This window comes from Macaca mulatta, chromosome 1 (genome assembly GCF_049350105.2).
Source record: "Macaca mulatta isolate MMU2019108-1 chromosome 1, T2T-MMU8v2.0, whole genome shotgun sequence".
NCBI lineage: Eukaryota > Metazoa > Chordata > Mammalia > Primates > Cercopithecidae > Macaca > Macaca mulatta.
In genome coordinates, this window is record NC_133406.1 from 105670158 (window position 1) to 105696120 (window position 25963).

The 25963-nt window shown below is 50.7% G+C and overlaps 2 protein-coding genes across 6 annotated transcripts; one reads left to right on the forward strand and one right to left on the reverse strand.

The window, feature by feature from the left end:
• Window positions 1-304: 304 nt before the first annotated feature.
• NDUFS2 (NADH:ubiquinone oxidoreductase core subunit S2) lies at window positions 305-13266 on the reverse strand. 4 transcript variants are annotated; one of them, XM_077996956.1, is made up of 14 exons: window positions 12932-13045; window positions 11868-11974; window positions 8479-8669; window positions 5449-5569; window positions 5167-5279; window positions 4826-4900; window positions 4569-4646; window positions 4340-4425; window positions 4019-4138; window positions 2260-2389; window positions 1231-1326; window positions 970-1053; window positions 756-838; window positions 305-546 (listed from the first exon to the last, which is right to left on the reverse strand). In XM_077996956.1, exons 1-13 carry the CDS (start codon window positions 13024-13026, stop codon window positions 761-763), a joined length of 1374 nt encoding a protein of 457 aa, XP_077853082.1. In that variant the 5' UTR covers window positions 13027-13045; the 3' UTR covers window positions 305-546; window positions 756-760.
• Window positions 13267-16353: 3087 nt separating this feature from the next.
• ADAMTS4 (ADAM metallopeptidase with thrombospondin type 1 motif 4) lies at window positions 16354-25683 on the forward strand. 2 transcript variants are annotated; one of them, XM_015113839.3, is made up of 9 exons: window positions 16354-17409; window positions 18539-18862; window positions 19116-19248; window positions 19776-19946; window positions 21195-21481; window positions 21590-21776; window positions 22024-22199; window positions 23173-23348; window positions 23848-25683. In XM_015113839.3, the coding sequence occupies exons 1-9, from the start codon at window positions 16777-16779 to the stop codon at window positions 24272-24274; spliced, it is 2514 nt and encodes an 837-aa protein (XP_014969325.1). In that variant the 5' UTR covers window positions 16354-16776; the 3' UTR covers window positions 24275-25683. The 2 variants fall into 2 exon arrangements, with proteins under 2 accessions (XP_014969325.1, XP_077795896.1); XM_077939770.1 differs by having other exon boundaries at window positions 24009-25683.
• Window positions 25684-25963: the final 280 nt, after the last annotated feature.

The following is a 25963-nucleotide window of genomic DNA, read 5'->3' on the forward strand; positions in this document are numbered from 1 at the left end:
GACATTCCCTCAGACCCCACTATAGCCCTTTCCCTCCCAACTGGAACTTTACCCCAGGTCTTGATTGGAGTGGTTTACCAATTTATGTGGGCACTGAGAAGGTTTGGGCAAGGAGGGAACTAGGGGAAAGAGGAAACGGGGAATAGAGAAGTGGAAAGGACAAGAGTCAGAGAAGGGGGTGGAGACGAGCAGGAAAAATTGCAAAGACCTGACTGAATCTAACAGGAATGGAGGGTTAATGAACACTCTTAGGTTCAAAGTCCAAGTAAAGGACGCTAAGATACTGAGAAACACACACCAGAAGTTTAGGCCTAGGGGCCGCAAGACGGCTAATTTATTATAATTTCTCCTTTTTTAGTACATGCACAGAAAGCCTGACAGCCAAGTGTACGTGAACATGTGCACACACACACACACACACACACACACACAGAGGCCAATTTCCAGTGAGGGACAGGCTCCACAGAAGAAGCTGATACGCAGGGGGGATCAAACGCTGCTCCCCTGCTCACCGATCTACTTCTCCAAATACAATATCTTGGGTACCTAGGTGAGAGGATGGAGGGAAAAAGTGGTGTTACTTATCTTCCTGTTGTGAGGCAAAACAAACAGACAAAGTGGTGTTACCCAAGATCCAGAACCTGTTACTGTGCTCAAGAGATTGAGGACCCGAGGCCATGCCATGGCCTATGGTGAACAGGAAGTGTTCTCTTTCTATCCCCAGTGGGCGTCCCCAACTCCTTTGTCTAGGATACCTCTACTACACAATAAGCCTCGTACCTATGATGGCAACGACATCTGCCAACATGTGTCCCTTAGACATCTTGTCCAAACCAGCCTAGGGAGATTGAGATGGCAACAATGTTAGGTAAGACTTGCAAGGTGGGAGGAGAAAGAAGAGTTCAAAAAAACCTCAACCAAGGTCAGGTTTAATTAAATGGAGTTAAAGTTACTGGGATTGATTCTTACCAGATGGGCAAAACCAGGAGCCTTGATCTTGCATCGATAAGGGCGGCTGCTGCCATCAGATACCAGGTATACCCCAAACTCTCCCTGTTCAAGGAATAAGGTTGGGTGTCTCTATTAACAGGAAGAGTGTTTTTCTCTGCCAACAAAACCTCTATTCATCCTCCTGTTTTCTCTCTCATTGATGAATGAGTGTCTTGATAAACATCTAATCTTTAGGTACCTACTCTACATATGGTCTTTTCCTTCCCCTCCTCTCCTCACCTTGGGAGCCTCAATGGCAGTATATGTAGCTCCTGGAGGAACTTGGTAGCCCTCAGTATACAACTTAAAGTGATGAATCAGTGACTCCATGGAAGTCTGAAGAGAGGAAAAAGGAGCATCAATAAACCAAATCCAAACTCTGTCTCCTAGGCCTTCCCCAGCACAGAAAATAATCTCTACCCTCTGGGAGACTAAAGCCACATGTCAGTCAGTAAGCAGAGAGGATACAGAATAAAACAGGAGAAATATGGAAGATTAAGAATCTCTCATATGGCCATGCGCGGTGACTCGCGCTTGTAATCCCAGCACTTTGGGAAGCCAAGGTGGGCAGATCACGAGGTCAGGAGTTCAAGACCAGCCTGGCCAACACAGTGAAACTCCGTCTCTACTAAAAATACGAAAATTAGCTGGGCGTGGTGGTGGGTGCCTGTAATCCCAGCTACTCAGGAGGCTAAGGCAGGAGAATTGCATGAACCCAGGAGACAGAGGTTGCAGTAAGCTGAGATCACGCCACTGCGCTCCAGCCTGGCGAAGAGCGAGACTCCGTCTCAAAAATAATAATAATAACAATAATAATAAAAATTTAAAAATAAAAAAAGAATCTCTTATTATACAGTGAATTCTCTATAAAAAGAAAACTGAGTTGGGCGTGGTGGCTCATGCCTGTAATCCCAGCGCTTTGGGAGGCCAAGGCAGGTGGATCACCTGAGGTCAAGAGTTCGAGACCACCCTGACCAACATGGTGCAACCCTGTCTCTACTGCATACAAAAAATTAGCTGGGCATAGTGGCACATGCCTGTAATCCCAGTTACTTGGGAGGCTGAGGCAGAAGAATTACTTGAATCTGGGAGGTGGAGGTTGCAGTGAGCCAAGATTGCACTCCAGTCTGGGCAATAAGAGTAAAACTCTGTCTCAAAAAAAAAAAAAAAAAGAAAGAAAACTGAAAGATAGGATTTAATTCAAGGATATTCCTCCCCAGCCACTGGCCCCTTTCCAACACCCCACACTTTCCCCTCCCTGCAGCCAACCTTCATCTCTGCTCGCTTAGGTGGAGACACTTTGGCATCATCAACCTTGATCTCCCCAGGAGGCATCTTGTTTAGACACTGTACGATAATTCTCAGGGACTGGCGCATCTCCTCCACCCGGCACAGGTACCTGAAGTAGATGAGACAGAGCAAGAGAAGAACAGTCAAAGGAGCAGGTATGGGGCTGGGAAGGATGCCCTTTGGCCAACCTCAAAAGGGTTAAGTCAACTCTCCCCACTCTTTTCTCCAAGTACAGCATCTCTGCTTGGTTTGGCCACCCATATGAACCCTGCGGTCTTTTTTTTTTTTTTTTTTTGAGACAAGGTTTCACAGCTTACTGTAGCCTCGAACTCCTGGACTCAAGTGATCCTCCCATCTCAGTCTCCAAAGTAGCTTGGATTACAGGCATGCACCACCAGATTCGAGTATTTTTTGTAGAGACAAGGTTTCACCTTGCTGCCCAGGCTGATCTCCAACTCCTGAGCTCAAGTGACTGCCCGCTTTGGTCTCCCAAAGTGCTGGGATTATAGGCATGAGCCACCATGCCCAGCCCCCTGTAGTCTTTTGCTTCTACTCTTGGGTGCTTCCCCAAACCCTCTCCTTATTTTCTCAGAACATGGCCTGTAGTATTTGTTTCTTTAATTACCTCCTTAAGCACTTTTTGGACCACAGAATGGGTGAGAGTCAAATGGACAAACAAAAATACACAGCAGCTACCAGGTTCAAAAAATAAAACAAACAGACCAACAAAAAATACACAGTAACAAATCTGACTCAGGGTGAGAAAACAAGAGGATAATTTGTTTTTGTTTTTGGTTTTTTGTTTTGAGACAGAGTCTCGCTCTGTTGCCTAGGCTGGAATGCAGTGGCTCCATCTCAGCTCACTGCATCCTCCACCTCCCAGGGTCAAGCAATTCTCCTGCCTCAGCCTCCCAAGTAGCTGGACTTACAGGCATGCATCACCACACCCAGCTAATTTTTTGTATTTGTAGTAGAAATGGGGTTTCACCATGTTGGCCAGGCTGGTCTTGAATTCCTGACCTCAAGTGATCCACCCATCTTGGCCTCCCAAAGTGCTGGGATTACACGTGTGAGCCACTGCGCCCAACCCAGGAGGAGAATTTGAAGCTTAGAATCTACTAGAAAGAACATTGGATCAGGAGGATTCTAGTCTCAACCACTCCTGCAGAATAATCCCAGCTAATCCCTAACTTTTATGCCTCAGCTTTCTCAGTTATAAAATGCAGCCAAAGCTAGCTCCATCTAAGAAAAGGATAATGTAAAGATTTTAAAATGCCATAGGCTGGGTACGGTGGCTCACGCCTGTAATCCCAACACTTTGGGAGGCCGAGGCGGGTGGATCACCTGAGGTCAGGAGCTTGAGACCAGCCTTACCAACACGGAGAAACCCCGTCTCTATTAAAAATACAAAAATTAGCGGGGCATGGTGGCGTACGCCTGTAATCCCAGCTACTCAGGAGGCTGAGGCAGGAGAATCACTTGAACTGGGAGGCAGAGGTTGGGGTGAGCCGAGATTGTGCCATTGCACTCCAGCCTGGGCAACAAGAGTGAAACTCCGTCTCAAAAAAGAAAAAATAAGTAAGATTCCATATATGTGACAGTGTTTTGAGAGCAACCTCATCTAACACACACAAGAGCTCCCACAGACACTGAGAAGTAGGGTAAAGAAGGAAGTGGCAAAGAGAAGAGGCAGAGGAAACTAGCTGGATGATCAGCTGAGAAAGGACTGGGGCCTTACCTATCATAGCAGTCCCCTCGAGAACCAACAGGAACATCAAAGTCAACCTGGTCGTAAACATCATAGGGCTGGGTCTTCCGCAGGTCCCACTGGATGCCTGAGCCCCGAAGCATCACTCCACTGTGGAGAGCATAATGGGAATAAGCGCCACTCTCCACAAACTAAGTAAGGAGGCTCATTCTTCCTTAGGCTCCCCTGTTGCTCCTTCACATTCAGGGTATGACTAAGAGGATGCCAACAAGTCTTAAAAGACAAGATATTAGGCTGGAACTCCCCCACTCCCATCCCCACTCCTAAGGAGAGAAGTTGTATTCCCCTCACCTAAAACCATAGTTAAGTGCTTCTTCTGCTGTTACAACCCCAATGTCAATTGTCCGATTTCGCCAGATCCTATTGTTGGTCAGCATCTATTGATCGAGAAAACTGGTATGTTAATACTCTTCCTTACACTCTTCAAATATCTCTGTATTTCTTTACAACTGGGGAATAAAACCCCACAAGCACTTCTTGTGGGAGAAAGAGAGATTTTTCCCATTGACTCCTAGCTTACCTCCTCCAACTCATCAAGCCGAAGAGAGAAGTTCTTAGAAAACTCATAAATGTCATCCATAAGCCCAAGGGGAAGGTCCTAGAAGCCAAACGGAGGTGCTATTGAACGTGGCATAGCCTCCGCTGAGGACAGCCAGCTCAGCATCCCCTCCCCCAGGGCTACAGGCTTGGAGTTTCCATCATCCAGCACTGCCCTCCAGTGGCCACAGGGAAAATAGGCCTGGGCTGGACGTCTGGGGAAGCCGGGGACCTGCTCACCTGGTGCACTCCTCCTGGCCGGATATAAGCAGCATGCATGCGGGCTCCAGACACTCGCTCGTAGAACTCAAACATCTTGATAGAGCATGCTGGGAATCAGTGTCAAAGTCCCAGGCCCCCAGGTCCTATGACGGCCTACACCTCCAACCTTCTGCCTTCTTGTGCCCAACCAACCCCTCATGATACAGTCTCTACAAATATAACCCAAGTTAAACATACCTTCTCCCTCTAAATGTTCTCCCATGTTCTCTCTTCTTTTAATCTCCTGTCTCCTTTATACCTTCTCTACTTCCTGCACTTCCTTCCCTATTCCTATTCCTATCCTTTCCTCCCTCCCTTACCTTCTCCCTTTCTTCAAACAGCCAGAAGAGAGGGGTCATGGCCCCAAGATCCAGGGCATGTGTGGTCACAGCCATGATGTGGTTCAACAGCCGTGTGATTTCTCCAAACAGCACTGTAAAGACAAGAAGAAGACCGTATATAGGAGCCAAGCACTGGGGCAGACAGAGAGGTCTGGGCAGAGCCTGGGGTCTGAACACTAAGCTTGGGTTCAACGGGGAAGAGGTGGAGAAGGCACTGTGCTATGCTCACAGTGGGCCGTGCAAAAAGCCAGGGGGCCATACCTCGGATCCACTGTGCCCGGGGAGGAGGCCGGATGTTTAGCAACTTCTCCACAGCTAGAGAATAGGCCTGTTCATTACACATCATGGACACGTAGTCTAGCCGGTCAAAGTATGGAAGGGCCTGGGAAGAGGGAATAATGTGGGTCACATCTAACAGGCTCAGGAGCCCACAGTCTGGTTGCCTGAAGCCTTGCTCTCAGTGGGCACCAGAAGTTGGTGCTACATAAGCCTTTCTAGTTTTAGGAGCCCCAATAAGGCAGGTAAAATATCCCCCAAACCAGTGGTATGCTGGTAAATGTTGAAAAACTGGCTCTCCAAAGTGAGGGAGGACTCTGATTTGTTGTGTTTGCCAATTTCTGTGGTAAAACTACTCCCACAATGGCCAATTTTAAGTTACCAATATCATGTAACTGAATGCAGCACTGGCCAATTTTAAGTTACCAATATCATGTAACTGAATGCAGTACCACACTATTATACAGTATTTTCACCATACAGACACATTCAAAGCAAATACCTCAAGGGCAGAGCATAGTACAATGTGGTAAAACATTATTGTACAATGATATATCAAGTAATGAGCTTTGAATATTTAATGTTACCTTTGCATTTAATATAATGTATTAAATCATAAGTTTATATAAATTAATTTCTCACAATGGCTGTGTTCAACAACTGGCTCACAAAACCCCTGAAAATTTCACAACTGCACTCTTGCAAGCCAGTATGAGCTAGCTCCAGGATACCAAGAGTCCTCAGCTGGGCACATGGCTCACACCTGTAATCTACTAAAAATACAAAATTAGCTGGGCGTGGTGGTGCATGCCTATAATCCCAGGTTCTTGGGAGGCTGAGGCAGGAAATATCACTTGAACCCAGGAGGCAGAGGTTGCAGTGAGCCAAGATTATGCCACTGCACTCTAGCCTAGGCAACAAGAGCAAAACTCCATCTCAAAAAATAATAAAAATAAAAAAACTGAGATACTGGCCGGGCGCAGTGGCTCACACCTGTAATCCCAGCACTTTGGGAAGCCAAGGCAGGTGGCTCATGAGGTCAGGAGTTTGAGACCAGCCTGGCCAACATGGTGAAACCTTGTCTCTACTAAAAATACAGAAATTAGCTGGGCGTGGTGGTGGGCATGTGTAATCCCAGCTACTTGGGAGGCTGAGGAATGAGAATCGCTTGAACCCGGGAGGTGGAGTTTGCAGTGAGCCGAGATCACACTATTGCACTCCAGCCTGGGCAACAAGAGTGAAACTCCGTCTCAAAAACAAACAAACAAACAAAAATTAGCCGGGCATGGTGGTGCGTGCCTGTAATCCCAGCTACTCCGGGGGCTGAAGTAGGAGAACTGCTTAAACTCAGGAGGCGGAGTTTGCAGTGAGCCAATATCATGCCACTGCACTCCAGCCTGGGCGACAGAGCAAGACTCCGTTTCAGGGCAAAAAAACAAACGAACAAACAAAAAACCTGAGATACTGAAGGAGAAAGGCAATCAGTCTTAACAATATCTGGGGCCGGGCGCGGTGGCTTAAGCCTGTAATCCCTGCACTTTGGGAGGCCGAGGTGGGCGGATCACGAGGTCAGGAGATCGAGACCATCCTGGCTGACACGGTGAAACCCCGTCTCTACTAAAAATACAAAAAATTAGCCAGGCGTGGTGGCCTGTAGTCCCAGCTACTCGGGAGGCTGAGGCAGGAGAATGGCGTGAACCCGGGAGACGGAGCTTGCAGTGAGCTGAGATCCGGCCACTGTACTCCAGCCTGGGCGGCAGAGCAAGGCTCCATCTCAAAAAAAAAAAAAAAAAAAAAAAAAAAAAAAAAAAAAAATCTGGGAGGGGTTTTTCTTAATCTTTTTTTTTTTTTTGAGACAGTCTTGCTCTGTTGCCCAGGCGCTGGAGTGCAGTAGCACGATCCTGGCTCACTGCAACCTCTGCCTCCTGGGTTCAAGTGATTTTCCTTCCTAAGCCTCCCGAGTAGCTGGGATTACAGGCACACACCACCACACCTGGCTAATTTTTGTATTTTTAGTAGAGATGGGGTTTTGCCTTGTTGGCCAGGCTGGTCTCGAACTCCTGACCTCAAGTAATCCACCCTTCTCCACCTCCCAAAGCGCTGGGATTACAGGCGTGAGCCACCACACCTGACCAGAGTGAGGTATTTAAGGAAGACAGAGCACCAGGTAGAAATGGTCCTTCCTCCAGAATGCCAAAATGCTAATTCCGAGCTGTCTGCTGAACCAGCTTCAGCTTCCAGGAAGAGGGTGGAGCTAAGATGCTACTAGTTGGGACAGCCTGTTCTTATTCTGATGTCACTGTGACAGGGGCTAATGCTACAGGGGTTAACCCATAGACTCCGGGACCAGAAAATGTCATCGCTGAGACTCTCTTGGGGAATCACATTCTAGTCACTGTTCACCCCGACACTGGGCTGGATCTAAATCCTAATCCTACCATCCTGTTATCAGGACCTTTCTTCATGAAGAAAAAAACTTCAGATTCCTATTAGAGATCCAACTCCTTCAAATCTGACCCTCATCATTTGGGTCATACAGTTCTCCTAAAAATGGCAAACTCTGTCATAAACCCCCTCTCAGTTGCTCTGACTCATTGAATGTTTTGAAAACAAACGTAGACAGCTGGAAGATACAAGAATCAGCTGTTAATCTTAGCGAGTTAACGTCTCTCTTCTCTTTCCCCGCCCCTAGGGACACTGGCTTTGACGCACTAGTCTAACGTAAGAACAGGGAAACTGAGGCACTCAAGTAATGGCAAAGGGGCCAGCCAAAAAGTCAGCCAGAGAAAAGCTGAGTGTAGCTCCAGCTTCAAAGCACTGCTGCTGAATAAACCAATTCCTGATGACTCAAGCATCCCCTGCCACTTCCCTCCATCCACCCAACCAAGAGTAACCTGAACGGGTTACTCCTCTCAACACCCTCTTCCCCTCAGGTTTTAAGGGGAGCAAACTGGCAAAGCCCCAGGCTAAAGCAGCCCCAGATCCCACCAAAAGGCCCCTGTTCGCCCCCCACACCTGAAGATAGGTCTTGTATTCAATGAGCTTCTCAGTGCCTCGGTGCAGGAGCCCAATGTGAGGATCACACTTCCGCACCATCTCCCCACTCAATTCCATCACTAGTCGCAGGACACCATGCGCTGCTGGGTGTTGGGGCCCAAAGTTCAGGGTCATGTTCTTCACCATTGTGTCTTTTGGAGGGTCCATATCTGAGAAGTAGGAAATAGTTCAGAGCCAAATGGTTATTCCCTTGGGATCCCCCAAAAGACAGCAGGGAGTTAGCCTCTTCCTATAGATCTTCTAACTCACCATTGCATACTTTGTTAATTTCCTAATCTCCACTATAACCAGAAGAGGACCGTTAGATGGGAAAAAGGAAGATCTAAACTTTCTGATGACAGACATCATGAATCTCACTCACTCTGTGTGTCCTAGAATACCTTTTTTTCATGGTTCATAGTTGGCGTGCATAGAATATCTTTTTAATAATAGATAACACTTATATAGCTTTATTATGTGTCAGGTACTACCTTAGACACTTTAATTGATTTAATTTCTACAACAACTGTTATGAGTAATAGGTACTATCATTATCTCCATTTTATTGGATAAACTGAGGCCATGGAGCTTAAATGACTTTTCCAGGATCACAAAACTAGTAAGTGGCAGAACCAGGATTTTAACCCAACCTGTTTAGCTCCAGGATCCAAACATCTTAACTACTATGATATACTGCCCTCCAAATGTATCCAATGAATGGCCAACCAGTCAGGAAATGTATACCTAATGCTTACTCCCACTAAACAAACTTTTATCCTCAAGAAGCTTACTCTTTTTTTTTTTTTGAGACAGAGTCTCACGCTGCGCCCAGACTGGAGTGCAGTGGCACCATCTCGGCTCACTGCAAACTCCACCTGCCAGATTCAAGCAATTTTTCTGCTTCAGCCTCCAGAGTAGCTGGGACCACAGGCGCACGCCACCATGCCCACCTAATCTGAAGCTTACATTTTAATTTGGGAAAGAAGTACATGTGAAAAACTACGAACAGAGGTCAAATTTATAAGTAACCAAGAAAGTGCCTTAGCCATTAAGTTTTTTTAAAAAGGAAAGAACACTGGGAAGATTTCATGTAGGTAGGATCTGGGCTTAAATATAGGAAATGATTTAGATAGCTAGAAGGGAGAAGAGGCATTCCAGGCTATGAAATCAACATGGGCCAAATCTTAGAAACAAGGAAGTAAACATCCATGGAACCCTTATTGAGACTTTCCAAGAGAGGGATGATAAGTATTGGGACAAATTAGGGGGCAGTGATTCAATTATCTGTACATATCATTAATAAAAATGAACACTTATAGGGGACTTACATGTGCCAGGCACATGTTATCTCATTTAATCCTTAAAATAATGCTATAAATAGGTGCTTTATTCACTGGTAAATTAAGAGTTGAGATTTGAAACCAGAGCCCACCTTATCCACCAAAATTCTTTATCATGGGCTTTGGAGTCTGACAGACCCAAAGAGTACAAATCTGCCTGTGTGCCCTTAACTTTTTTTTTTTTTTTTAGAGACAGGCTTGCTCTGTCACCCAGGCTGGAGTGCAATGGCACGATCTCGGCTCACTGCAACCTCCACCTCCCAGGTTCAAGTGATTCTCCTGCCTCAGCCTCCTGAGTAGCTAGGATTACAGGTGCATGCCACCACGCCCAGCTAATTTCTGTATTTTTAGTAGAGGCATGGTTTCACCATGCTGGCCAGGCTGGTCTTGAACTCCTGACCTCAGGTGATCCGCCCACCTCAGCCTCCCAAAGTGCTAAGATCACAGGTGTGAGCTACCTCGCCCAGCCTTTAATCAAGTTTTAATCTCCCTAGACCATACTTTCCTCACAACTGGGGTAATACTTTCATAGAGCTGTTGTAAAGATTAAGCAAAATAATGCATACGAAAATGTTTGGCAAATGGTAAGCACTCAGCTATTGTTACTGTAAGTTTGTAGAAAGTAACTGCAAGTGTCTGAAGGTTTTTGAGCAAGAGTATGAATAACATGGTAAAATAATGTTTGGGGAAGATGAAGGTGATGACATTGTATAGGATATATAGAAAGGGGACAACATCAGTGGCAAAAACTCAGTAAATAGACTCCTAAAATAATCAGGGTCTAATACAAGATAACTCTGAATAAGAATGATGGCAACGAAAATTAAGAAGGAGAGATGAACAGATATGAGACATTATGAAAGAATCTACATAGTTTGGTAACTTACTGGACATAGATATGGAGGGCAAGATAAAACAGCCAAAGATGACTAAAAAGTTTCAATCCTGAGGGATTAGGGGAATGAGGGTCCCAATGATCAAAATCAAAAGTCAAAAGGAAGAGCTAGTTTTGAAAGGAAAAAAATGGTTTGTATTCACATAGGTTTCATTTGGGTACCAATGGGAAAACCACCACCTTGTCTGGAGAGGGAGATAATGTAGTGAACCTTACGTGTATTGAACATGGGAAAAGCTGGCATTAAGATTTACATTGATAAGGACTTTTGGGTATTTACTGGGACCCATTCTTTATTTTCTTCTGCAACATCCTTCCTTTCCTTCTCTACTTCACAAATACCTGTTATTATCACTATTATGTCTCTTGAATTTCATCGTGAAAGAAACAAACAGGGCTGGGTGCGGTGGCTCAAGCCTGTAATCCCAGCACTTTGGGAGGCCGAGACGGGCGGATCACGAGGTCAGGAGATCGAGACCATCCTGGCTAACACGGTGAAACCCCGTCTCTACTAAAAAATACAAAAAACTAGCCGGGCACGGTGGCGGGCGCCTGTAGTCCCAGCTACTTGGGAGGCTGAGGCAGGAGAATGGCGTGAACCCGGGAGGCGGAGCTTGCAGTGAGCTGAGATCCGGCCACTGCACTCCAGCCTGGGCGGCAGAGCGAGACTCCGTCTCAAAAAAAAAAAAAAAAAAAAAAAAAAAAAGAAACAAACAGGATAGGGGCTAAAACTTGCCTAAGACAGAGAGTTCAAGAGCACTTAGAAATCAGCTGGAGGCCAGGCATGGTGGCTCAAGCCTGTATCTCAGCACTTTGGGAGGCTGAGTTGGGAGGATTACCTGAGGCCAGGAGTTTGAAACCAGCCTGGTCAACACAGCAAGACCCTGTCTCTACAAAAGGAAAACTTTCAAAATTAGCCAGTTGTGGTGGCACAGGCCTGTTGCTGCGGCTTTCTGGGGAGGCTGAGACAGAAGGTTGCCTTGAGCCCAGAAGTTCAAGACTACAGTGAGCCACTTTCCCACCACTGCACTCCAGCCAGGGAGACAGAGGGAGACCCTGTCTCACAAAAAGAAAAGGAAATCAGCTGGGGTCAGGGATGGGTGTGGGTTGGGACAGCAACTCTGATCACTCACCATTCCAAGGTGGAGGCTTCCAGTGGGCTGTTTCTTTGCTTGGGTACATAACAGCTCCCCCAAACTGCTGTGCCCATTCCACATCTGGCTGCCACTGCCGAACACCTCTGGGGAGTTAAAGACAAATCCTAGACAAAGGGCCTGAACAGTGTGTGGTTCCTGTGTTCCCATTTACTCTCAAGGGGACCCAGGAAGGATGTCCTGTTTTTTTGTTTTGTTTTGTTTTTGAGACGGAGTTTCGCTCTTGTTGCCCAGACTGGAGTGCAATGGCGCGATTTCAGCTCACTGAAACCTCCGCCTCTCGAGTTCAAGCGATTCTCCTGCCTCAGGAGGCGATTCTCCTGCCTCAGCCTCTCAAGTAGCTGAGATTACAGGCATGTGCCACCAAGCCCGGCTAATTTTGTATTTTTAGTAGAGATGGGGTTTCTCCATGTTGGTCAGGATGGTCTCGAACTCCCGACCTCAGATGATCTGCCCGCCTAGGCCTCCCAAAGTGCTGGGATTACTGGCGTGAGCCACCGCGCCCGGCCAGTGTCCTGGATTTTTTAAATGCCAAGTCACTGATCTGAAGTTAATGTAGCTTCGGCAAAATAAGCTGGAACTCTAAAGGTTCAATTCCTACTAACAAATTATTCCTGGAATAACTTCACCCATCACCCCTGGGCATGCAAGGTTGGAATCCTAGCTTCTTTATATTTTCATCATATTGATATTATCAACCAGGTGAACATGAACGTGAGAAAAGTGTTTATTCAAGGTCAACGACAGAGACAGCGCGCATTCTGGCTCTGGCTGAGTTTTACTCAGGTACAGGAGAGGTGCATTCAAATTACGGAAGCTAAAAAGCAGGGTCTCCCACTCCGCTGATTTCACCTCTGGACTGAACGAACTCTAGACCCTCTCCCCTCCCTCGCCAGAGTGGGCGCCACCGCATCTTGTAGCCCAAGAAGTCAGGGATGGACAATGGGGTCACAGTCTTGGGTTATTCTTTTCTGGGGGAGTAAAGCGTCCCCAACCTGAGAAACCCTTGGAGAACGTGTGTCGAGGGCTACCCTCGATCTCACCTGCTGGGCTGAATCGGCAGTCGGACTCCAGCCCCAGGCCGCAAGACCTGGGCCGCGACGCCCCGGAGGCCGCAAACAGCCCTCAGCGCCGCCATCTTACTCCGGCTGCAGACTGCGGGAAGGTGAACCGGGCGGAAGTGACTCCAGCGCGCCTCCTTGTTGGCTTCTCACCTATTCGCACAGTGAAGCCGCCCTTTTGGAAGCTGGCAGGGTCGTTTACCGTCGACCTGACAACATCCGGGTCCTGTGACTCGGCTTCACTTGCGTTTAGATAACGGTGACAGCCATCATCTTTACTGAGGGCGGTTCCTCCCACAGCTCCTGGCTGGCTTTTCTAGGAGCGAGCAAGGGAAAATTGCCGTTCCTGCGAGGGGCAAATACTTCGTGCTCTCTCGCCGAGCCCGCTTGCGCATCTCGGAAACGTGCGGCGCTTCTTTCCCTACTCCCTTCCGCCTTGGCCGGCCTCCCGCTTTAGTCCTGCTCTCGGATTGTATCTGAGCCCTGCCCTTATAGGGTAGCCCCAGGCTTTGCCAATTACCTTCCCATCACTGAATCCAAAAGATCGGAGTCGGGAAAGCCAGCTAATTTCCAGATGTCCTAAATTGAGATTGGAGAAAGGAGCCTAAGTGGGGCTGGGCGGGTCTGAGAGCTCCCGCCAAACCAAAACAAAAAAGAATCGGATTGCCAAGGCCACCGGCATTGGTGGCGCGGAGGGGAGTATCGGGGTGTGTAGGAGCCACCTCATCCCACATGGGGGAATGGAGTCCTCTGGGTGACCCTGACATCCGCCAGGCTTCCCGAACCTACAGAATCATAGACCCAGGAAGCGCCCTTAGAGATGCCTCACACCCCACTTCCGTCCTGCGTCAGCCACTTTTCCCTAACGTCTTTCTGACCCTGCTATAGCCCTCCTGGGTAATGGCCAACAGCATGGAAATGTCGTAGCACCAGGAGTGTGATCCCAATTCTGTATGGACAAAGACTTTTCCAGCCTTAGAGGCTAGTTCCTGTTTTCTCCCTCTGCCTCTAAGCCCAACTCCAGCTGGGCCACCCACCCGTAGAGTCTGTACAACTCTCCAACTCTGAGCCTGGAAAGACGCCTTCCCCAGATATCCCCTAGACAGGATCCCTGGGACACAGCCCACCAGCAGCGCAGCAGGGTGAGGCAGACAGACCAGGAAGCAGAGACGGAGGAATTCTTCACTGCAGAGAAAGAGGGGAAAGCCAGACTTCTGGCCTGGGAATTGACCTAATGGGAACTGTACCAAAGGGTGGGGCCAGATCCTTGGCTGTGGGAACTGACCAGGACCTGGGCTAGACAAGGGAGCTGCCACAGAGCCAGGGCAGAGGTTTGGTCCCTCTGCTCTCCTCATTCCTTGCTCTTTCCCTGGGTCTTCTTTCTGTCTATTGTTGAAACACAGCAAATGTGGCCATGGTGGTGGGGGATGGGAAGGATTGCATTTATTTGCCTTGATCCAGCCTGGGAGAAGTCAGGATAGACTCGGTTGCTTGGCCCTGGGGGCAGCTTGAGCTGGGACTGGCGTGGGGGCTCCTGAGGGGCTGCCTAGGACACTGCAGCTTTTGTGCCTTCTCCCGGCTGCCAACACCCCCACACACACGGCTGCAGCCACTCTAAAGCCCTTTGTCTTTCACTGCTTAGTCACCCCCTTTGTCTTCATCTCAAATAGGGGAGTGGAAAGGGGCAGTAGAGTTCTCTGGTGATAGCTCCTCTTGCCCCTGCCCCTTCTGGTCTCCCATCCCTCGTCTGACTCCTCTAGTCCTGGCCCCCTTGGCTTAGAACCAGGGTCAGGCAAGTGGTGGGTCAAGTGGTGGGTCTGGCAGTCACAAGGGGGTGGGTGATCCAGGAAGTGACAGGCACCAGGGCAGGTATTACCGACCTGAGCAGGAAGGGAGGGGGAAAGGAAGTATTCTGACGGATATGATATGCGGGGGACAGGAGGTGACAAAGTAGAGTTAATAGGGGAATAGAGGCAGTAGGAGGTGGTCCACTTCTGGGAAAGGAAAGGGACTGCTGACTGCACTCTCCTTCCTGGGGATTTCCTGGGGAAACAAGCAGCCAGAGGATGGGGTGAGCAGAAATTGCCCCTACTTCTGAACCCTTCCTTGCCTTGAGAGTTCACACCCAAGACCTCTTTTGTGAGTTCCCTCCTATCCAAAGTCAAAGGAATAATTTGCTTCCTTCCCTAACACCACCTCTTCCTCCCCAGCCACTCTCCCACCCCAGGCAATGGATTTCTCCCAGTACCCTAATTTCCCTATAAGCACAATGCTGCCTCCACCCTCTCCCTGCCACAGGGAGAATTAAAAAGAAAAGATTACTAGATATTCCAGGAACCAATGGGTTCTCAGAGCAAGGTGGGGTGGGTGGTGGGAGCCAGGTGGGGATTCCCCCAGACTGATACTGGATGAATCTGGGTTCCTGAGAGCAAGTCTTGCCTATGCTGGGGACTGGCTGACTTGAGGCTGGGGGAGGGTTTAGGGCAGTTGGGAGTGGGTAGGAGAAGGGCCAAAAGCCTGGGGGAAGCTACTGGGAGCTGGGCCAGGGAAATGGGGAGTCAGGAAGTGGGGAGGGGGAACCCTGGGGGGAAACGGAGGCGGAATGGATGTTCTGGGCTTTGGAGGGGGTGGGTAGTGGTAACTCAGGAAGGGGGATCCTGAGGGAGAGAAGGGACGTTAGAAAAGAGGAGGTGCCACCCTAGATCAGCGTATAAAAGGAAAAGTCGTTAACCCCTCCTGCCTTGTCATCTGCCGCCTCCAGTACGTTCATTCCAAGCAGGATCATCCTACCTTTGGGCAGTCAACTCCCTGATCACTTGTCTCCTTGCCTCCCCCATTGCTCTGCCTCTTTTACTCTTCCCAGTTGCTCAGTTCTATCCTGAGCCATGTCAAGTTACCTCCTTTCTTTGTTCTTCCCTCTTGATGTCTCCTTACCTGTTCCCTACCCTCTTTTCTCAGGCAGTTCACTCAGTCCCCGCAGCCCTGGAAACCAGCCACTAGGGCCAAAGGGCAGCATGAGGGAGCCTTGAGAAAAGAGAGGCCATGCTAGGTTAGACTATAAGAGCAGAAATTCTCCCAGGACCGTGATCCTATCTGTGCATGCTGGCCAGGCCCTTTCCCTCACTCTCTGCGTCTCCTGGGGCTCTGTCCCACCAAAAAGGGAAAGAGACAGCTGAGGGCTGATTGTGGAGTTTGGGAAAAGGCTATGTCATCAGCTGGCCCAGTGCCTATTATCCATTCGACTGCTAGAGATTCCCCTCCCCTGGGCAAGTCCCATTTTTTTGGGAAGCGATGATACACCCATCTGAGTCCCACCGACAGAGCTCAGCTGAGTGGCTTAGAGATCAGCCAATCAATCGCAGAGGCTCACCATGCTTAAAAGAGCTGGCGCGGAGAGAGGCTGGGGAGAACCCGCAGGGAGACCCACAGACACATAGGCACGAGAGAGACAGAGGAGGAAAGAGAGACAAAGGCACAGCGGAAGAAGGCAGAGACAGGGCAGGCACAGAGCGGCCCAGACAGAGTCCTCCTACAGAGGGAGAGGCCAGAGAAGCTGCAGAAGACACAGGCAGGGAAAGACAAAGATTCAGGAAAGGAGGGCTCAGGAGGAGAGTTTGGAGAAGCCAGACCCCTGGGCGCCTCTCCCAAGCCCAAGGACTAAGTTTTCTCCATTTCCTTTAAAGGTCCCCAGCCCTTCTGAAAACTGCCTCTGACCTTGGCAGGAGTCCAAGCCCCCAGGCTAACAGAGAGGAGCTTTCCAAAGCTAGGGTGTGGAGGACTTGGTGCCCCAGACGGCCTCAGTCCTTCCCAGCTCCAGTACCAGTGCCATGTCCCAGACAGGCGCGCATCCCGGGAGGGGCTTGGCGGGGCGCTGGCTGTGGGGAGCCCAACCCTGCCTCCTGCTCCCCATTGTGCCGCTCTCCTGGCTGGTGTGGCTGCTTCTGCTACTGCTGGCCTCTCTCCTGCCCTCGGCCTGGCTGGCCAGCCCCCTCCCCCGGGAGGAGGAGATCGTGTTTCCAGAGAAGCTCAACGGCAGCGTCCTGCCTGGCTCGGGCGCCCCTGCCAGGCTGTTGTGCCGCTTGCAGGCCTTTGGGGAGACGCTGCTACTAGAGCTGGAGCAGGACTCCGGCGTGCAGGTCGAGGGGCTGACAGTGCAGTACCTGGGCCAGGCGCCTGAGCTGCTGGGTGGAGCAGAGCCTGGCACCTACCTGACTGGCACCATCAATGGAGATCCGGAGTCGGTGGCATCTCTGCACTGGGATGGGGGAGCCCTGTTAGGGGTGTTACAGTATCGGGGGGCTGAACTCCACCTCCAGCCCCTGGAGGGAGGCACCCCTAACTCCGCTGGGGGACCTGGGGCTCACATCCTACGCCGGAAGAGTCCTGCCAGCGGCCAAGGTCCCATGTGCAACGTCAAGGCTCCTCCTGGAAGCCCCAGCCCCAGACCCCGAAGAGCCAAGGTAGGCAGCCCTGGAGTCTGTGTCCTGCGGTGTCCTCCCGCCATGTCTGTCCTACTGACCCCTATTCACCCTCTCTCCACCCACTTCCACTTCTGGCCATTCTGCTTCCCTCCCTTCTGCCTGCCTTTCCTCTTTCCATGAGCCTCCTTTCTTGGTAAGGCTCAGGCCTCTCCCCTTCACCCTTCTCCTAGCCAGACCCACCGAGGGTTCTCAGAGGTGGGTCAGAGACTCTGGGCTGGGAATAACTGCTCCCCCTCCCCACCCCACCCCTTCCTGGCCATGGCATCTCCTACTGGCACAGTCCCCAGCAGTAAAGGTCTCCTAACAGGGCCTTGGCCTTGGCTCTTTTCTCTGCCCCAAATTTGATTTTCATCCCTCACCCCCAGCTAAAGGAGTGAGATTTGAGGCCCTAGGGCTTGGTGTCTGGCTTCTGATGCTGCCTTGAAAATCACTGTGGCAAACTGCAAACTAGGGCAGGAGTGGCGAGAGAGGGAGGGTATCCCATACCTCCTTCTGGTCAATCCCCTTCCCACACTGTGGCCGGACTGCGAGGCTGCCTGAAGCTCCATCCTTTCCTCCCTCCCACTCCTGGTCTCCCGCTTCTTCCCTTCCCTCCTCCCTCCTCCCTCTCTAGCTTTAATCCAGACCAGACGCTCCCTCCACACCCGCCACGCTGAGCTCTGGCCCTGGCCCTAGCTGCTGACTGAATCGTTCCTCCAACCACACAGGGCAGACACGTTGCAGCCCAGCCCTCTAGCCCTGGTCCCATAGGTCCCAGCCACACTCAGGCCTGGAGAACCCCAAAGTGCCTCTTGACGGCAGTCCAGGCGGCTCTCACCTCTGGGGCTCCCGCAGCCCTGGGATGTGGCGTCCCCTTCTCCTCCCCTTCTTAGAACCAGCTGCTGACTCCTCAGAGTTACCAGAAAAGCCCTGGGATTTGGTGTTGGGGGAAGGGCCCAACCAAGACCCGCCAGGAGTCAGGAATCCCGGGGTGGGGGTGGCGGGGAGGTGGGGGGCGGGCAGCTGACTATGCTGAGTTCAAGACCCAGGAAGTGAGGGATTGCAGAATCGACCAACCCATGGGTCTGAGAGGCTATTTCAGGTTCTTCCTCTCCCTTTTTCTCTCCAGCGCTTTGCTTCACTGAGTAGATTCGTGGAGACGCTGGTGGTAGCAGATGACAAGATGGCCGCATTCCACGGTGCGGGGCTAAAGCGCTACCTGCTAACAGTGATGGCAGCAGCGGCCAAGGCCTTCAAGCACCCAAGCATCCGCAATCCTGTCAGCTTGGTGGTGACTCGGCTAGTGATCCTGGGGTCAGGCGAGGAGGGGCCCCAAGTGGGGCCCAGTGCTGCCCAGACCCTGCGCAGCTTCTGTGCCTGGCAGCGGGGCCTCAACACCCCTGAGGACTCGGACCCTGACCACTTTGACACAGCCATTCTGTTTACCCGTCAGGTGAGGCCCCAGTCAGCACCGCAGGCCATGCACTGCACAATTCTAAGAAGCACCACTAGATAGACTATGATGCAAATGATATTCCTGGAGTTGTGTGACATGGTGCCTTGCCCCAGCCACACTGCCATGTGTGGCTACCTAGGCCCTGACAGTGCTGGGTCCTCAGTGCCCAGGTCCCTAGGAATCTAGATCTCAACCCAATGGACCCAGGTGTCTTGGCTGTCTATGCACCTTCTATGATCCCTCTCCACAGGACCTGTGTGGAGTCTCCACTTGCGACACACTGGGTATGGCTGATGTGGGCACCGTGTGTGACCCGGCTCGGAGCTGTGCTATCGTGGAGGATGATGGGCTCCAGTCGGCCTTCACTGCAGCTCATGAACTGGGTAAAGTGGGGGTGGATGAGAAAGGTATTAGGGAGGAGAAGGTGGGGGAGGGGGTACTAAGTTCACCACAGTGTTAATGGGGGCCCCAAGGTATTCTTCCCCTAGGCCTAGGTATAGGGCTATTACTCCTCTCTGCTCTAGGTGTAGACATACATTTACATTTTTCTATTAAATTAGTTGGTAGAAACTACTGTGATCTCTCTCTCTCTCTCTTTCTCTCTGTGTGTGTGTGTGTGTGTATTTGGAGGGGAAGTCAGAAAGGGAATGGGTGAGGTCACAGTTGGGAATGTTGGCTATAAGGAAAAATGGATAGGGAGGGGCCCAGAGTATATTTTGGGGAAGAGGAGACAGAGAAAGAGATGGGGCTACATACTGGGAGCCCTGAGAGTACCAGAAAGAAAGGGACTGGGGGCAGGGTGAGTGGGGAATGGATCTGATCATCCACAGCTGCAGCCAGATTTATGATGGAGTCCCTCAGGGCATGAGGAAGGGACCCTCAGATCCTATCAGGGCCTCTGCTCCCACAGGTCATGTCTTCAACATGCTCCATGACAATTCCAAGCCATGCATCAGTTTGAATGGGCCTTTGAGCACCTCTCGCCATGTCATGGCCCCTGTGATGGCTCATGTGGATCCTGAGGAGCCCTGGTCCCCCTGCAGTGCCCGCTTCATCACTGACTTCCTGGACAATGGCTATGGTAAGCAGATGGCACTTACCTTTCCCTGGGTAGGACTCAATTCCTGTCCTCCAGGGCACTCCCACTTCTGCTGCATCCTGCATGGGCCAAATTGCCTCCCCCAAGTGTGCTTCCTCTGCAGTGTGGGAAGGGGTGAGAAATGCTGCTGTCTTTGTGTAGTTCTCACTTCCTCCCAGAATAAATAGCATAGCTAGAGGAGGTGAATTTTGGCTCAGTAGAATTAGAACGGACCTTCTGAGGGCCAGAACTGTCCACCACTGGAATGGGCTGGCTGTGAAGGATGTGATTACCTTGTCACGCAGTGAGGTATGCAAGAATAGCAGGATGACTGCCACTAGGCAGAGATGTTGATGAGAAGCAAACTCAAGTATTCTATAGTTGGTTAGAATAGGCAGAACTGAGTTCCTGTCATTATTCCATTTTGTTTGTTTGTTTTTAAAATAGAGATGAGGTCTCACTGTGTTGCCTGGGCTGGTCTCGAACTCTTAGGCTCAAGCAATCCTCCCACCTCAGCCTTCCAAAGTGCTGCGATTACAGGCATTGAGCAACCATGCCTGGCCTCTTATTCTGTTCTTTAAGCAGGTGTAGATGTGTGACTGTAAGTTACTTCACCTCTCTGTGTTTGTAGTTGATATGTCAGATAAGTATAATAGTGGTACCTATCTCATAGGTATTTGCCATGGTTAAATACATGCTGCTTAAGCATTTAGCCAATGTTCATCACATAATAAGCATCCAATAAATTATAGTTGCCCATTAAAGCCTCTTACAGGGCTAGGCACAGTGGCTTACACCTGTAATCCCAATGCTTTGGGAGGCTGAGGTGGGAGGATTGCTTGAGACCAGGAGTTTGAGATTAGCCTAGACAACATAGCAAGACCTTATGGCAACAAAAAATTCCAAAAAATTAGCTGGACATGGCACATGCCTGTAATCCCAGCTACTTAGGAGCCCAAGGCAGGAAGTTTGCTTGAGCCCAGAAGTTTGAGGCTGTAGTGAGCCATGATCATGCCACTGTACTGCAGCCTGAGTGACAGAGCAAGACTCTGTCTCTGAAAAAAAAAAAAAAAAAAAAAAAGTAAGTAATTAAAATATAAATTATAAATTAAAAAAATTTTTAATTCTCTTATAGTCCTAGGATTGTTTTTATAGGCTCCATCAGGCCCCAGGGAGCCTAAGCTTTCTGCTGGCAATCCTGAATGCTCCCCTCAGCCCGTTGCTGACTTTGTGTCCCAACCCCCTTCTCAGGGCACTGTCTCTTAGATAAACCAGAGGCTCCATTGCATCTGCCCGTGACTTTCCCTGGCAAGGACTATGATGCTGACCGCCAGTGCCAGCTGACCTTCGGGCCCGACTCACGCCATTGTCCACAGCTGCCACCGCCCTGTGCTGCCCTCTGGTGCTCTGGCCACCTCAATGGCCATGCCATGTGCCAGACCAAACACTCGCCCTGGGCCGATGGCACACCCTGCGGGCCCGCACAAGCCTGCATGGGTGGTCGCTGCCTCCACATGGACCAGCTCCAGGACTTCAATGTGAGATCCTAGGGCAGGGGTGGGGTAAAGGGCCCCGGGGTGTGGGGACCAGCCCTAAGCCCGGGAGAGAGTTCACTTATGCCCCACTTCCATTCTGTGCCTTTGCAGACTCCACAGGCTGGTGGCTGGGGTCCCTGGGGACCATGGGGTGACTGCTCTCGGACCTGTGGGGGTGGTGTCCAGTTCTCCTCCCGAGACTGCACTAGGCCTGTCCCCCGGAATGGTGGCAAGTACTGTGAGGGCCGCCGCACCCGCTTCCGCTCCTGCAACACTGAGGACTGCCCAACTGGCTCAGGTGAGGAGTAGCAGGGATGGGAGCCCTTGGGAGGGGACAGTAGAGCAGGAAGGACTGTCCCTTGAGTGCAAGACAAAGAGGGTGTTGATTCCCCTGCTGTTGTGGGGAGTGCCTTTAACCTCTGGGAATTGTCCTTGGCCATCTGTGGGGAAGAGCAGAGCTGTGCTGTCTAGAGCTCTCAGGGGCTGGGTGGAGGGGTGTGGGATGATGTGAGGAAGGAGGGGCTCTGACTGTTTTACCCCTCCAGCCCTGACCTTCCGCGAGGAACAGTGTGCTGCCTACAACCACCGCACCGACCTCTTCAAGAGCTTCCCAGGGCCCATGGACTGGGTTCCTCGCTACACAGGCGTGGCCCCCCAAGACCAGTGCAAACTCACCTGCCAGGCCCGGGCACTGGGCTACTACTACGTGCTGGAGCCACGGGTGAGGGTCAGGACACCCCCAGGCCCTGTCTATGGTCACACCCCCGCCCCGTGCTCCCTCTGCTTTCTGATGACAAAGATCCCCCAAAGTAACCCTGTTCCCACAGCCATGCCAGCCCAGTCCAGGATTCCACTCAGACTTATCTGTACATAGGTATCAGGAAAACAAGCCCCAGACTCCAGATACTTGGCCAGTAGGTCCCTCTAGCCTATCCTATTTCCTGTGGTTTATTTTCCTCTGACTCCCCATCTTCTAGTGCTGCATTTGGTGAGAATGGAATGTGTGGCCTTTGGGGCAAGTCCTTGACCCCTCTTCCATGGGCTTCTCTGTCAAATTATAGTGTTGGCCTCATTCAGCTCCTGGACAGCCAGCCCTCAATGGACAGGCCTTCTGGAGATGACTGAAGTCCCTACACTCCGTCTCTGTGATAGGGTGGTGGGTTGAAGGCTGCACAAAGAAAAACAAGCCCTAGGAGCATTTTGCTCCCTTCGCCCCAACCTGAGAATTTCTACAGGCTGGTTGCCCTCTAGCGTCCATTTAGGGACAGTGCCATGAAGGTTTAGGGCTTGGTGCTAGGACCAGACAGACCTGCACTTCCCATCTTGGCTCCTCTGCTTGCCATTTGTGTGGCTTTTGGACAGGTTCCTTAACCTTTCTAAACCTCAACATTCCATCCCTAAAAACCTCAAATAGTGGTGGTGAGATTTACGTTTGTGTTTGTAAAACACTTAGCATGCTATGTGATTCATACTCAGTGCTCTGAAAATGCTGGCTCGATGTTATATGTGATAATAATTATTATTGTTATGATTATCACCCACATGGTGCCTGGCACTCACCCATCTACATCCCCTACTTCATCCAACTTTTCCGACATCCCTTCCCTGATGGGACATGGGTCTTGTTTGACTTACCAACCAACCCCTCTTGACTTAGGAGGAACCTTCGGCATTGTTCTTTCTCTTCTCCTCAGGTGGTAGATGGGACCCCCTGTTCCCCGGACAGCTCCTCGGTCTGTGTCCAGGGCCGCTGCATCCATGCTGGCTGTGACCGCATCATTGGCTCCAAGAAGAAGTTTGACAAGTGCATGGTGTGCGGAGGGGACGGTTCTGGCTGCAGCAAGCAGTCAGGCTCTTTCAAAAAATTCAGGTTCTTTCACCGTCATTCCTCCCTCTACCTTCCTGGACATTCTGGGTCCTGGGGATGCAGAGGGGAACTCAGCACTGTTTCTACTCTCAAAGAGCTCACAGTCTAGCGGGAGATAGATGAGTAGGCAGCTACAGTGAAGTGTCCCATGTGTTCATCCGAGGTCGGAACAGGGTGTTGTGAGTGCCCTTGTGGACATCAGGGAAGGCTTCCTTGGAGGTGACCTCTGAGCTGAGTCTCAGAAGGAGGGTAGGAATTAGACAGGTACCAAGGAAGTGGGACTTGGAAGGGCACCTCAATAAGGGGGCAGTGGGTGTAAAGGTCCAGAGATAAGAGGCAAAAGGGCACATGTGCATGTAGCTCTGATCCAGACTGAACAGCTCATATAGGATAGGGGTGACAACCATCTACACATGTACACACATGCAGTCACATAAACACAGCTCAGAAAGCTGAGGGGATTCAGGTGATCCTGAGCTCTCCATCTACTCCTTCCACACAGGTACGGATACAACAGTGTGGTCACTATCCCCGCAGGGGCCACCCACATTCTTGTCCGGCAGCAGGGAAACCCTGGCCACCGGAGCATCTACTTGGCCCTGAAGCTGCCAGATGGCTCCTATGCCCTCAATGGTGAATACACACTGATGCCCTCCCCCACAGATGTGGTACTACCTGGGGCAGTCAGCTTGCGCTACAGCGGAGCCACTGCAGCCTCAGAGACACTGTCAGGCCATGGGCCACTGGCCCAGCCTTTGACACTGCAAGTCCTAGTGGCTGGCAACCCCCAGGATGCACGCCTCCGATACAGCTTCTTTGTGCCACGGCCAACCCCTTCAACACCACGCCCCACTCCCCAGGACTGGCTGCACCGAAGAGCACAGATTCTGGAGATCCTTCGGCGGCGCCCCTGGGCGGGCAGGAAATAACCTCACTATCCCGGCTGCCCTTTCTGGGCACCGGGGCCTCGGACTTAGCTGGGAGAAAGAGAGAGCTTCTGTTGCTGCCTCATGCTAAGACTCAGTGGGGAGGGGCTGCGGGCGTGAGACCTGCCCCTCCTCTCACCCTAATGTGCAGGCTGGCCCTGCCCTGGTTTCCTGCCCTGGGAGGCAGTGACGGGTTAGTGGATGGAAGGGGCTGACAGACAGCCCTCCATCTAAACTGCCCCCCCTGCCCTGCGGGTCACAGGAGGGAGGGGGAAGGCAGGGTGGGCCTGGGCCCCAGTTGTATTTATTTAGTATTTATTCACTTTTATTTAGCACCAGGGAAGGGAACAAGGACTAGGGTCCAGGGGAACCTGACCCCTGACCCCTCATAGCCCTCACCCTGGGGCTAGGAAATCCAGGGTGGTGATGATAGGTATAAGTGGCGCGCGCGCGTGTGTGTGTGTGTGTGTGTGTGTGTGAAAATGTGTGTGTGCTTATGTATGAGGTACAACCTGTTCTGCTTTCCTCTTCCTAAATTTTATTTTTTGGGAAAAGAAAAGGGTAGTAGGGTGGGCCTTCAGGGAGTGAGGGATTATCTTTTTTTTTTTTCTTTCTTTCTTTCTTTTTTTTTTTTTTGAGACAGAATCTCCCTCTGTCGCCCAGGCTGGAGTGCAATGGCACAGTCTCGGCTCACTGCATCCTCCACCTCCCAGGTTCAAGTGATTCTCATGCCTCAGCCTCCTGAGTAGCTGGGATTACAGGCTTCCGCCACTACGCCCTGGCTAATTTTTTTTTTTTTTTAAGACAGAGTCTCGCTGTTGTCACCAGGGCTGGAGTGCAATGGCGTGATTTCAGCCCACTGCAACCTCCGCCACCCAGGTTCCAGCAATTCTCCTGCCTCAGCCTCCCAAGTAGCTGAGATTACAGTCACCCACCACCATGCTCGGCTAATTTTTGTATTTTTAGTAGAGACAGGGTTTCACCATGTTGGCCAGCCTGGTCTCGAACTCCTGACCTCAGTTGATCCACCTGCCTTCGTCTCCCAAAGTGCTGGGATTACAGGTGTGAGCCACTGCGCCCGGCCATGCCCAGCTAATTTTTGTATTTTTAGTAGAGACAGGGTTTCGCCATGTGGCCAGGCTGCTCTTGAACTCCTGACCTCAGCTAATCCACCTGCCTCGGCCTCCCAAAGTGCTGGGATTACAGGTGTGAGTCACCACGCCCGGTACATATTTTTAAAATCTAAATTGAATTCTGCTATTTATATGATCCTTTTGGAGTCAGACAGATGTGGTTGCATCCTAACTCCATGTCTCTGAGCATTAGATTTCTCATTTGCCAATAATAAGACCTCCCTTAGAAGTTTGTTGTGAGGATTAAATAATGTAAATAAAGAACTAGCATAATGCTCAGCATCTAGTAAGTGCTTAACAAATGGCAGCGCTGTTACTTACTATTATCAAATATCTGTCCACATCCACTCTCTATATGCACTTGAAGGTGGCAAAGATCCACATCCATGGTGCCTGCCTTTATCCTCAGGGTCTGTTCCTTTGGTTGGCAGACCCCTATCCTGGGTTCTGAGGGACCAACAGAGAAAGGAAAATTTCATCCCTCACCTCTGGAGGTTCCCAATCACAGGAAGGAGACATAGTAAACATATGGCTACAAATACAATTGACAAGAACATGA